This window comes from Anopheles coustani, chromosome X (assembly GCF_943734705.1).
Source record: "Anopheles coustani chromosome X, idAnoCousDA_361_x.2, whole genome shotgun sequence".
Lineage (NCBI taxonomy): Eukaryota > Metazoa > Arthropoda > Insecta > Diptera > Culicidae > Anopheles > Anopheles coustani.
Window position 1 is genome coordinate 3209437 of NC_071290.1, and position 13170 is coordinate 3222606.

Here is a 13170-nt window from a genome sequence, read left to right on the forward strand (position 1 = left end):
TATTTTTTCACGATTGTTGCCGAACGTTTATTGTTTTTAAAATTTTAATTAAATGTTGGAATTATTACACACTCAAGTACTCTATTATGCATTTATAAACCATATGATCCATAACAATTATTGAGTTTTTGTGTATTTAGCATAGAATGGAATATGAATGTCTAAGCGATATTTAAAAGCCAATTTAGGAGCGAAAGTGTCCGACCCAATTGTAGACGCAATATTATAATAAAATGTTATGCACCAAATGAACTTTTTCTTTTATGTTTTGAAAAATATTGAAAGAAAATATCGGTCAGATCATTTGATCTAGTCCGATCCGACCTACCAATTCTGACCATCAAAAATGAAAAAAAACATCAATGAACGGGTTCATGAGTCAATCTAATCCGATATTCCAAAAAATACAATGTATTTAGTATTGTCACGCAACTATTCTAAGTCTGTGATTGAGAATATGACTTAACATTGAGAATATTGATCATACAGTGTATGAACAACATGCTCATGAATAACTGATGTACAACTTAATGTACGGACTGTTCAAAATTGGTTCGGATTAGGTAGGCTTAAACAACCACTAAAATTTTGTCTTATTGTAAGGTGTAACTTACAATATATGAAATACCTTATTCTATAATAATTGTAAGAACCACAATATGCTTGACGCAAACCTACAAAACCAAGTTTGCACAATCACACGTTCGTGGTACGTTGGGTAAAAACCTGGTAGGATAGGTCAAACAACTGTCCGTCTGCAGTGGACCACTGTTGTCTATTTTTTAGGCATGATATTTTGTTGTTTATTTGCTGGAAGTTGTGGTTTCATAGACAACGGAAAAGCACGAATCGCGCGTGCGGACGTTAATCAGGGGCTCGACAGCGGTATAAATAGAGCGTCCGGCAGCCAGAGAAAACATACAGTTTCCTTGTGTGAAGCAAACAGTAGCTGAGCAACCATGAACCATTTCTGCATATTGATCGCCGTGGTCCTCGCTGGGTCGCAGGTTGCCTCTGCCTACAACCCTTTCTTGCCGCACTACTACGTCCGCAAGAGCTTCGTCGAGGCTCAGGCAGAATGTGCCGTGTACCTTCAGGTCCCTGATGACCGTATGCAACGCTACATGCGCGAAGGATACCCTGATGAGCCGGAAGTGCGCTGTCTGGTCCTGTGCGTCCTCGAGAACCTGCGCGCCTGGAACGACCTCGAGGGTGGACTGCAGGAGCATGTCCTTGCCAACTACTTCGTGCCCGCCTCGGAGGACTGCGACTACGCCAAGCGCACCGAGAAGTGCCTGTTCTACCTGCCCAAGGAGTGCAACGGAGACAACTGCGTGGCAGCCTACCAGGCCTTCCAGTGCTACTACCAGAACTACGGCACGCTCACCCACTGCCCGGCCTACGTCCCGAGCTACAAGGATGAAGATCTCCAGGAGGCTTTCGACCTGTTCGACATGCTGGACGTGTCCGAGGAGACTATGCGCAAGCTCGCCGGAGGCTGCTTCCCGAGTGGTCCCGAGTCCGAGTGCTTCTTCCGTGCCTACGTTATCCGCTACGGCGCCTACGACGATGAGGAGGGTCCACTGCTGAAGAACCTGTACACCCAGACGGCCGAGGAGGCCTTCAAGCCGGAGAACGCCGCTACCCAGGTGTGCTTGGCCAACCTGAAGAAGCTGGCCTGCAACAAGAGCAAGTGCGAACAGGCCACCGAGGTGTTCACTCAGTGCTTCGGTTCCACCAAGCTGTACAGCTACCTTAAGGGTGTCTTCAAGGTGGCTGCTACCCAGCGTTTGGCTTAACTCTATCGGAACTCGTGACAACAAGACTTGTTTAGTCGGACTCATGAAAAATAAATTGCATTAAAATGAACATATACGAATCTGAATTCTTTATTTTATAAATAAGAATATCTTTAAGGATATAAGCAAACGGCCCACGCACAACTGTACTAGCAACATCTAACTAATTAATTCCTGCCAGACCGATCCTACCGATTGGCGAAGTCGAAATATGATACTTGAAGTGCAAAGCGCATTACCAATAAATCCTGCTTGTTCCAATGTTTGACAACCTTCCGAAAATATTGCACAAGAAGTCTTGTTTTTCCTCACCTGCCTGGCTTTATAAATCTTATATCGTTTACTGGATACCTACACGACGGAGTCAACTTACTTAGCTAAATTTTGACAAATGGGAGCCTGTTGGTTTTTGTTCTGTGTTTCATTTTGCCTTTACTTATTAATTAATAGTAAATAAGGTTGTGCTTAAAAATAAAATAACACTGTTACAAACTAAAAACAAAACGTTCTTGGATTTGTTACTATGCTCGAATTTCTTGTCGACATAATTATGACAACAATTTAATGAAATATAGATTGGTGTATACATTTACTATACAATACAAATTCAAATTTGTTTGTTTGGTTTTTTGTTCAAGATTGTTTGAATTTCCATTTATCTTTAATTTGATTTATTATTGTAAAAAGATAATAAACCACAAAAGACAAGTCATTTTAAACCAACATAATAAAGTTTCGGGAAATATAGTTATTGTTTGTCGTTTGTTTTATTTATCGCTCACCGTTGGAAAAGCGTTGAAAACGTTTTTCGTCTACCAATTTTTAAGTACTTCCACATACGGACAAGGGTCACGTACTATTTATTGAGGTGAAATGGCAATGTTCACGTGCTGGATTCATTGCGCTGATCTTGTAACGGCTTTACTTGCACCGGTAGAAGTTGGACTGTTTGTTTTGTTTGTTATTTATTTTTTTGTGTGCGTGAACCTTACAACAATCGCTCGTACGCGTACGATTAGGGAGCGATTTCACCTAATGGGCACGATCCATGGAGTCCCAGCGGTTGTTGGTGGACTGGAACCAGCTCGGGGGTATATAAGAGTATAGTCGCGCTCCCAGAAGGCATACAGTTTCAGTTGCACTTGCGGCAATCAACAAGCTAGAGCAAGAATGAACTCGTTCGTAATTTCGGCACTGGTGTTGGCGGCGGGAGTGATCGTGGCCAGCGACGCCCTGCAGCACTACGCGGTGGAGAAGAGCTTCAGCGAGGCCCAGGCCGAGTGCGCCCTGTACCAAGGTGTCCGCGATGACGACCTGCTGCGCTACGTGAAGGAAGGCTACCCGGACGAGGAGGAAGTCCGCTGTCTGCTGCGTTGCGTCGCCTTCAACCTGCGCTTCTGGAACCGTACCACCGGTCTGCAGAAGGAGCGAGTGGCCGGATACTTCGTGCCGTACCCGCATGACTTCCACAACGTCGAGCGCACCGAGCAGTGCCTGGCGGAGAACCTCTACACCTGCGACGATGACCTCTGCACCCAGGTGTACAAGGCGTTCCAGTGCTACTACCAGCACTACGGAGCCCTGAGCGAGTGCCCGCAGTTCGTCGTCAACACCTACCTGGAGGACCAGCAGCAGGCGTACGACCTGTTCGGCATGCTCGACGTCTCGCGCCCCACTCTGCAGAGTCTGGCTGGCGGTTGCTTCCCGAGCGGCGAGGAGTCTCTCTGCTTCTTCCGCAACTTCGTGACCCGCTCCAAGCTCTACAACGACGAGGACGGCTACAACCTGGAATACCTGTACTACCAGTACCAGGAGGAGGTCTTCAACCCGAACAACGCCCTGACCGTCGCCTGCCTCGCCAACCAGAAGAAGCTGGCCTGCAAGAAGACCAAGTGCCAGCACGCCTACGACTCCTTCCAGGCTTGCTTCGGCGAGTCCAAGGCCCGCGACTACCTGGTGAACACCGTGTTCGTCGATGCCGCCAAGAACGTCCTCGGACAGCCCGTCTGCCACTGCAGCAAGGTTAAGCTTTGCGACCTGCACAAGAACTAATCAGCGGATGGTTTAGTTGCTGTCAGCTAACTGAACGACCCAATTGCGATGAAACCTAATAAATCAATGCAAACTTAGCTAATGTGTTGACATTTTGACTATCCTGGTCCAAACAAGTGTAACCAACATTGTTCACAAGAAATATGTGTGTCTCGTTCAGCTACATCTGGTGCTTAGTACACCGAATTTACCAATGTCTACAGATTTGGATTTGATAGTGAACATTCAATGTCACTAGCGATCATTCATATCGCGATCCTCCGGACCAGTTCTTCTCAGAATCAGGATCGCAAAATCAACCAGGGATAATTGTTGCCAGGGAATGTTTGACTACCCTATTACGATTTGTCATGGGAGCACTACTTTGATCGGCTTGAATAGCGTCGTAAATTGGAATCCTTGTAAAGACCTTTGATTTCTTGCTACCAAAGCCGATGTGCATGGATGGTAACCTCTTAACGAAGAAAGAAATGTTTCTTTAAGCTACTTGAACCGCTACTTTCATCGAAAAGCACTTAAAATACTTGTTTTGATTAGATGATCTCATTTGATTGTGTAAATTCTAAAACAAACATCGAACCTTCCCCAGAACTAAAGGATTGACCATCCAGTGAATCCCGTAGACGTCCGTCCACCAGAGGTCCAGAATCTTTATCAACATTAAAATTCGTACAGTGTGTACAGGGCGTAAGCTTAACCCAAAATTAAGAGGGATCGACACCCTAGCTATCCTTAATCGCGGTGGCGCTTGTTGACTAAACGAATATTCAACATATTTCATCAGGGGGTATTAATGGTCCAGCGGTACTATGCCAGAGGGGTGGTGTCGTCACGGGTTGATTAAAAGCTCACAATAGCTGCCATCGGAGGGAGGCCAAGTTCCACTAGAGATGTCGGTTTATCTATATTTAGAGAAGATAGAATCACCTAACAGCAAGCAGATCCTTTACTCGTGCTATGTATTCAACAGTTGAAAGCTTTAGGACCTGATATAAGACGCGTGTCCTATCAGAGGGTGCCTTAAAATGTTTTCAACGTAAGGATAGTGCAACAAAATTCCAATGTTTTGTCCGAAAAGGTATACTTTATTGATTTGTTTGTTCCAAATTATAATTTTCAATCCAAACACGTGTTTTTTCTCGGCTTCTTCAGAACACAGAGATCATACTAGAGACCCAAGTCCTGTAACAGTTCCTAGAACGCCTCCAGCAGTACCTGCTACACCTCCTAGAACGCCTCCGGCAGTACCTGCAACACCTCCTACAGTACCTCCTACACCTCCTACAGCACCTCCTGCAGTACCTCCAACACCTCCTACAGCTCCTCCTGCAATACTTCCTACAGCTCCTGCAATACTTCCTACAGTTGATGCAACACCTCCTGCAGTTCCTAAAACAGATCCTACAGTTCCTAAAAGACTTCCTAGTGCACCTAATGCTCCTAACAAGGAGCGTGCAATAGTTACCCCTAATAAAAGGGATAAATTCACCCCTCCTTCAGGGAAGCACTCATTGACAAACCGATAGATCAGATCGCACTCGTCCAAACATGTAGACTTGAGATGGTTGTAGCAGGCCATGGTGTTGTCGCGGAACCGGGTCGCGTTGTAGTAACCGTGACCCTGCACGTAAATCCGGTCTAGGTTGGGTCCATACTGCTCGCTATATAGTCCACTGCGCAGGAACACGCAGCGCAGGAAGCAGCCAACATCACGGGTGGCGTGCAGTGAACCGGCAGCATCCTTCCTGGAGCATCCGCCAACGGTCTTGGGTAGATGCATGATGGCAGCACAGTCCTCCATAACGGCGGCCATGCGCAATGGGCTGAACGGGACGAACTGCGGCGTGACCACGATGTTGCCGTACTGCTCGTAGTAGCAGCGGAACGACTCGTAGGCGCGCTCGCACGGGTCGAGTCCTTGCGGCGCGTAGCTGTCGAGCCGTTGCGACTTCAGGCAGTGATAGGTGCGTCGCTCGTGCTGGCAATCGTCCGGATCCGGGTGAAAGTACGCACGGAGGGCTGACTCCTTCACGCCCACGGTGTCGTTCCACCAGCCGAGATTGAGCCCCATACACCGCACCATACACTTCGTCTCGATATCCTGAGGGTATATGTGCTCGTTGTACACCGCCAACCGGGCACGCGGAATGCGCAGATACGTTACACACTCCTCCTGTGCTTGCTTGATGCTCTTGTACATCACCACTCCCTGACAGTGCGGAGAAGCGGCACTAGCCACCGCTAGCAGACACGCCAACTCCACGCATCGATACAAAGCGCTTCGCACCATACTCTCTGCAAAGGGACGTTGAAGGGAACAAGCACCGAGTCCAGAGACTGTATCCCTAATGTGCTGGACACCTTTCTATATATAGGCCAAAGCGAAACACCACGGGGAAGGTACTTCACCACGATCGTCACGTAACGGAGTAGACTAAACATGTTACGCCGCGGCGCAAAAGGCGCGTTTTCTAATTCTAAGTCGTTTTCGACAAACCAAGGACAAACATGGTGAAGGAAGTGTTGTTGCTGCATCGGCCCTATCAAATGCCCATTTTGAATTCAGCTGCACATTTCGCACTCACTTTGACCTTCACTTTAGCTCACACCTCATAAAGGAGTTTGGAGCACGATCATCCACCAAATTTTGGCTGAATTAAGTATTGTAAAAATATATGAACTTTATTTGAGACGTCTTTTCCATTTATCAAGTACTTCAAAATATTGTTTAACGAATAATATAGTGTATATTAAGGCAGCATGCAAGGGTATAAACGCTGTTTCGAATGTTTCGGAACGATTCGTAAGCCCACTGGAGCCCAGGTGTGTTAGCCAGTGTGGTGTGTTTGTAAGAAAGTTCGACGAGAAGAAACCGGAAGAGTTAAACACCGAAGCGCTGGCATAGTTTGGTAACATCTTAGACCCATTCTACATCATCGCATTTATTATAAATTATTTTAATATGTACAGATAGATGTATAAGTGTATGCAGGTGTATGTATATATATCTATATATGTATATGTATGTATATATTTATATATATATATTGCATTCAACAATCAAGTGTTTTTCTTATAGTAATATTGTTAGTGGTTTGCCTTTGTTTTTTTTTCGCGTTTATTCGCGCGCAAGTTTAATCATGGTATAACGAGGGTTTTTCCTTTATTGTCTCGTGGCTTTTTTTTGCTCTTCTTCTTTTTCGTTTCCTAACGCAAACACCCGGTGCCCGCCGACGCCTTGCATCGACGGCCCGCGACGATCGTTATTGTCAACGTTTACTAGGTTTTTGGTTAAAGGGTGCGGCACTAACCTTCACCCCGCTATATCGAACAACTGGGTAGAGGGGCTGGGTGGCTGGTAGCTAATCCAGGAGCATCCCAGGGATAAATAACGGTCGATTTGAGAACACACTGATATGCCAAAAATGTCGGTAGGGTAGCGACAATGATGTTGGACTACGGCTGTCTGGTAGCGCTAATTGATTGATGGAAACGGTTGTATAATCTTCAAGTCTTGTCAAGTGACCCTTTCCCCCCACCCCCGCCCACCCCGACAGCCTGGGGGGAAAGCGTTTTGCACTGTCTTGTTTTTTTTTTCGTTTACTCTGTTTTCTTCTTGTAACACTATATTCGAACATACATACTTAAAATAGCGTAGGATGGCTTTCTAAACTGTCGAACCATTACAGCTACTAGTGGCTTTATTCTTTTTCCGTCTAACGTATGTATGCGTGTGTGTGTGTGTGTGTGTGTGTGTGTTGATGTATGTGCATTTGTTGCAATAATGGTTCGCTAGTATAATGTATTATTATTATTATTATTATCGTCATTATTATCTGATTCACTTGTGACCGTTTGCTCAGGCAGGATGTCGTTCAGACGCTGCGTACAGCATTGGGGGGCACGCACCAGAGACCGATTTCACTCGTGGTAGTATCCGATAGGGCCAACAGCGCGGCCACAACACCCGCCTTACTCCTCCTCGTCCAGCGGTTGCTCGCGAGGTCCGTAGGTCGGACAGCAGAGACCTTCGGAGCCGTCGGCGCGTATGCAGAACAGCGAGATCTCGACGTCGGTCGGCTCGTGCGGCACGATGCCGTGCACGTCGCGCAGCTCGGCCGACGGAAACCAGGCCGGTTCGGTGTCCTCGATCACATGGATGCCGCATAACCTGTGGGAGGAAGCGCGATTAGCTAGAACCAAGCAAGTGAAAGGAGGCCGGTGAACCTACCGCAGAATGGCCACCCCCGGAATCCAGAGAATTGACACGAGGATCAGCAGGATGGCCACCACGATGCACCAGTGCGGCCACTCGAGCCGGTCGGTGCCGCCGGTCAGCGCGTTCCAGCCCGGATAGCTGCTGCCCTCGGAGGCGAGCTCCAGGAAGGAGGCGACCAGAATCGTGATCATGGCGATCGGCGAGATGTACTTCCAGCACAGCATCCAGTACAGGCTGGGCCGGGCACCGGTCATCAGCTCGATATCGTCGGCGAACCTGCGACCGCGGCGGGAGTGAGTGGTTAGATGAGCATACAGCGTTCCACAAATGAACACTCAAGTCCAGCACATTTCTTCGTCAATCAAACGATGCCCGATAGTAACCTTATGAGATTGAACTCCTGAACTACGCGGACGATATAGATTTCATTGCAGTCAACAAGAGGACGACTGTGGAAACGTGTACTGGACTTAAGTCAGAGTATCTGCTGGCTGGACTCCAGACTAATACCTCAAAAACAAACACCTTTTCTTATAGCACCATGGCCGAAGACACCCTGTAAAAGGTGGGTTCCTTCGTACACCTCGGATCTCAAGTCACTTGTGATTCTGACACGTCCTTGGAGATTCGGAAGCACATCCTCACTGGAAACCGTACCTTTAGTTCACGCAAGTGGCTGCGAAAAGGTCGGGGCCTCAGATGGATACAAATTGACACTCTACCGGGCTCTAATAAGGCCCGTTGTGCTCTATGGACTTGAGGTATAGACATTACTGGAAGGAGATGCGGACGGCGCTTGAACAAGGATGTGGAACGACAAGCTGTACGAGCTGCTAGATGGAACTATTGGAATCCAACCATGAAAACAGCGTGAACGACGTCGGGAACAACCGGAGATACGACATTAAGCTGGTTGACCGTTAGCGTTGTCTCTTCATTTTGTCAAGCATCGTTTGCTGAAGTGTGCTGGACTTGAATGTTGATATGTAAATTCTGTAAAACACGACATCAGGGCAGCGTATCCCCCAAAGCCCCGGTACCTTTTCAACCCGTAGATGTAGCTAACGCCAATGCACTCGAAGAACGCAATGATCAGCAGCGTGTAGCTGCCGGCAAAGCTGTCCATCAGCTGGAAGATGTAGCTACCGGCTCCGTTGGCGAAGCACATCGACAGCACGCAGCACGACACGCATAGACCCTAGGACCCGAGTGAAAAGATAGGAAACAGTTGACTAACTTCAAGCAGTGGGGGGAAACAAAAAAGAAAGAGTGAGGGTCACTTACGCCGGTGATCATCTCTTTCGGGACGTTCGGGAACAGCTTCATGTCCATCAGCGACGTGCTGACGCCCTCGAGCGTGCCGAACTGCGAGTCGATGCCGAGCGTGAACAGCATCAGGAAGAACAGGACCGCCCACAGCTGCGCGGCCGGAAACTGATTGATGGCCTCGGTGAAGATGATGAACGCCAGCCCGGTACCGGAAGCGCTCTGCAGTGAAAAGTACGGAAGGGCTCAGTTTCGCTGCATCGCTACGGTGCAACAACGGTGGCACGACACCAAGGGGATGCAAGCATTGCCCTACGCTCTAGCAGCGCAGGAGTACTAATTAAAGGCCGAGAGCTACAACACCAAGGTAACACCAAATACAACGAACATCGACACTACTGGGCAACAACAACGAACTGGAGGTGGAAGTGCAGGATGCGTTTACGTTTTCGAGTTCCTTTTGTAGATCGCACACCGGCAGAAGGTCATGGGACTTGTTCTGCCGCACCATCTCGGAGCGCTCCTCAACGCAGCTGTCGTAGATGGAGGTAGCCTACGGGTTGAAGTTAGGAGTTAGGTGGTGAATTCCCATTCAGGTGCAGGTGGACCATTACCTTGAACCCAATCACCGAGAACACGACTACACCGGCAAACATCGAGGTGGAGCAGTTGGTGACGGACACGACGAGCGCGTCCCGGTAGCAGTTGTTGTTGGCGGGATTGTAGGAGCTGAACGCGATCAGCCCGCCGAAGGCAAGCCCCAGCGAGAAAAAGATCTGCGTCCCCGCTTCCAACCACACCACCGGCTCGAGGATGGACTCCCAGCGAGGCGTAAACAGATGTGCAATGCCGTCGAATGCACCTGACCAAACGTAGAAGAAGAAGTGGCAGTGTTAGTACTAGCTCGGAAGCGCTGAACACCCTCCGTAAAAGAGATTACCCTTGAGCGTGATACCGCGGAAGAAGAAGATGATGAGCACCACGTACGGGAAGATGGCGGTCACGTAGACGATCTTGCTTGACTCGGTGATACCCTGGACCATGCAGAGGTACACCAGCGACCAGGCGGTGATGAGCGCCAGCGCGACCGCATAGTTGATCCCCTCCGGTTCGTTCACGTTCGGCGACACCTGCAGCGTCTCGCGGTACCAGTAGTATTTCGTCGGCGACGACACCACGCACTCCGGCTCGACGTCGTACGTGAAGTTCTTGAACAGGCGCTTCGGGCACTCGGCCCACGGCAGCGGCGACTCGAAGCTGTGCAGCAGGTAGATCAGGCACCAGGCGATGATGGTGTTGTAGTACAGCGCGACGATGTAGCTGACGAACGCGGACGAGATGCCGATGCCGCCGAGGTATCCGGACACCTCGTGCCACACGCCGATCGCACCCTTGCGCAGCCGCTGCCCGATCGCCAGCTCCAGGTAGAAGATGGGCAGGCCCTGCAGCAGCAGCATGACGAAGTACGGCACCAGGAACGCGCCGCCCCCGTTCTTCTGCGCCAGGTACGGAAAGCGCCACACATTGCCAAGTCCGACGGCATAGCTACATCGAAATGCAAAGAGGACTGGGGTTACTCCCAAGAATGATCATTCAACATCAACATATATATCGCATGTGGAAGAGCTGTGGTATCCTCCTCCGTACGTAATAAGAGGAGTTCATATATGAGTCAAAATCTCTACAAAGACTAGTACCAAGTGACTGTTGGTTGTGATAAGGTCAGAATCAGATGGAAATCGACTGGGGAGTAGTTATATATTATCTCAAAGCGGTTAAGACAAGACACTGAAAGTCTCACCCGATGGTGGCCAACAGGAACGTCCACTTGCTGTCCCAGCTCTCGCGCTCATCTTCCGGCCGCTCGACGATGGCGGCCTCCTGTGCCTGCGACGCGATCGACGCCTGCATGGTCAGCTTGGCCGCTCCGGTGCGCGGTCCGGACGCCGACGGTCCGATGTCCAGTATCCGGCCCATCGGTGGATCATCGTCGCTGATGAATGCCTGGTTTGTCGCACCGTACACCACATTCTGTGAGCCGTTCTCTGCTCGCACTAGTCGGCTGCGCAACTCCTGGAAGCAAACGGGAAAAAGTCAGAGTTAAGGACCTTTTACGAGCTAAGGACCCTCTTATTCCAAACACCTACCCTCAGCTCGAGCTCATCCAGGCTGCGCACGGTGGCCTGCTGAATTAGATCGCGCGAGCTCTGTCTGCGGAATAAATGTGCAGTGTTGGCCATCGCAGCCAGCAATGACCGAACGGTACGTGAGTCCTCTGATGCACCCGGAACTACTCAAAGCCGTCGCCTCCACCAATCCTGTTTACGTTACGCCGATCGCTTTCGTTTCGCTCCACACACGCTCTTTTCCAAGACACGCTCTTCCAAAGGGGGGGGGGAGGAAAACAACAAGGCTGGTGGCCGCTGGTGTACGTGGGTGCGTCCTAACTCCTATCTAGCGGTGCAGTGCTGTGTCGTGCATATTGTGCGAAGGTATCCAAAGGGTGTCTCACTAGTTCACTCTGGAGGCTCAAATCAAACCTGCAGAAACGTGTACGGGAACATCAGTGCAGGCGCGGTCAGTGGATGCAAATGGAGCAACGGATAAGAAACCTCCTAAAACCAGGTGTCTATGTCGACGAGACCGGGTACCTAAGCTTACACAGCGGTAACCAACAACCCATAACCTCAACATCATGCGTCATATCGAACAAAATTTGTGAAATTGGTGAAGAATCATGGTGGTCGGGTGTTGGTAAGAACTTTGTAAAGGTCATGCGAAATGGAAAACATTCCCGTGTAGGTATCATGCCGGTGCTAGGTGTTAGAAATGATTTGAAGTATGCATGAGGGGTGAAGATTTATTTATTTGCTTGAGGTGCCTGGTATGGAGCTTATTAGAGGACAGTTTGGAATTTCGATTAATGTTACTAAATCCTTTTCAACGGATAGCCTTAAAAATGGTTGCCATATCTCAATTCAACAACTGTTTCTCGTTTTCTGCTAAATTATGAAGTAGATCTATGGATAAACAAGTTAATAATCGTTCCTTTCCTTCACTTCATATATTTTTAGATGGAATTCAGCTATAAAACGCCGGTGCATTTTACACCACCACGTGGGGATCGGTCACAGGCGGACCAGAACATTCGGCCAGTCCACGCTAGAAGGTTAGTGACCATCAATCTACTGATTTACCGTCCCTCACAGCAACACTCCTCAGCGAAGGGGTCAAAACCGACCTGAATTACAAAAAAAAACAAAAGCAACATGGCCGACTGAGGTCCTCGGACAACAAACAAACAGTTGCGAGCGTGAGGCGTTGTGGAATGGTTTTAAACACGACCAGCTCTAGGCCCGAATGAATGAAAGTTCAATGAAAGGCTATAGCACCCGTCTCTCGCGCGCGTGCAGAGGTACGAGAACGCATCCCCGCGGGAAATGGGGCAGGAAAAATCAATAGAGAACGCGCGCTCGACAACGGTTGCGATATCGAAAATCCTTTGGCTTTTGGCTTTGGCGGGGTGGCGATTTTTCTCGATTACGAGCGATTTTCCACCGATGTTGTAACCCGGACGAATTGATACTTATTCGATTAGTGACAATGGTGGGAAGGTGTCGAACGGAGACGGTTCGAGATACGTTAATTGTTACATAACACATGGCACACGCCTTTGCGTGCTGTAAATGTTACCACACACACTTGGTTGATTGGTAAGCTTATAGACTAGCTGGCTTGATGGCAGTCGGAGGGTTCCACCAGCGTAGAATGCAAGCTTTTCTAACAGCGAACGGTAAATTGAAATTACCAATAGCTTCGCGCGACTGTTGCACG

The 13170-nt window shown here is 48.8% G+C and overlaps 5 protein-coding genes across 5 annotated transcripts in view; 3 read left to right on the forward strand and 2 right to left on the reverse strand.

Annotated features, from left to right (window-relative positions):
* Positions 1 to 13170, forward strand: part of LOC131268625 (brefeldin A-inhibited guanine nucleotide-exchange protein 3) — a 66594-nt gene that overhangs the window by 42030 nt on the left and 11394 nt on the right. The window contains exon 3 of the mRNA XM_058270856.1: positions 12411 to 12505. The gene's annotated coding sequence lies outside the window, so the exon portion shown is untranslated. The remainder of the gene's footprint in view (positions 1 to 12410; positions 12506 to 13170) is intronic.
* On the forward strand, positions 960 to 1799 carry LOC131268847 (general odorant-binding protein 69-like). The gene has a single exon (XM_058271132.1). It carries the CDS (start codon positions 960 to 962, stop codon positions 1797 to 1799), a length of 840 nt encoding a protein of 279 aa, XP_058127115.1.
* LOC131268851 (general odorant-binding protein 45-like) lies at positions 2967 to 3851 on the forward strand. Its single transcript, XM_058271135.1, has one exon. The coding sequence runs from the start codon at positions 2970 to 2972 to the stop codon at positions 3849 to 3851; it is 882 nt and encodes a 293-aa protein (XP_058127118.1). The 5' UTR covers positions 2967 to 2969.
* On the reverse strand, positions 5014 to 6141 carry LOC131268852 (general odorant-binding protein 45-like). Its single transcript, XM_058271136.1, has one exon. The coding sequence runs from the start codon at positions 6139 to 6141 to the stop codon at positions 5014 to 5016; it is 1128 nt and encodes a 375-aa protein (XP_058127119.1).
* LOC131268626 (sodium-dependent neutral amino acid transporter B(0)AT3) lies at positions 6762 to 11576 on the reverse strand. The gene is made up of 9 exons (XM_058270857.1): positions 11484 to 11576; positions 11138 to 11409; positions 10277 to 10881; positions 9951 to 10198; positions 9782 to 9889; positions 9355 to 9558; positions 9111 to 9268; positions 8083 to 8346; positions 6762 to 8022 (listed from the first exon to the last, which is right to left on the reverse strand). The coding sequence occupies exons 1-9, from the start codon at positions 11574 to 11576 to the stop codon at positions 7824 to 7826; spliced, it is 2151 nt and encodes a 716-aa protein (XP_058126840.1). The 3' UTR covers positions 6762 to 7823.

Bases quoted from the DNA above. Each gene is read 5' to 3' on its own strand.
- LOC131268847 (XM_058271132.1), top strand. From the start codon at position 960: ATGAACCATTTCTGCATATTGATCGCCGTGGTCCTCGCTGGGTCGCAG.
- LOC131268851 (XM_058271135.1), top strand. From the start codon at position 2,970: ATGAACTCGTTCGTAATTTCGGCACTGGTGTTGGCGGCGGGAGTGATC.
- LOC131268852 (XM_058271136.1), bottom strand. From the start codon at position 6,141: ATGGTGCGAAGCGCTTTGTATCGATGCGTGGAGTTGGCGTGTCTGCTA.
- LOC131268626 (XM_058270857.1), bottom strand. From the start codon at position 11,576: ATGGCCAACACTGCACATTTATTCCGCAGACAGAGCTCGCGCGATCTA. The intron at 9,890-9,950 runs GTAATGGTCCAC...TTCAACCCGTAG, and splicing joins TCTCGGTGATTGGGTTCAAG to GCTACCTCCATCTACGACAG. The intron at 9,269-9,354 runs GTAAGTGACCCT...CTCGGGTCCTAG, and splicing joins CGAAAGAGATGATCACCGGC to GGTCTATGCGTGTCGTGCTG.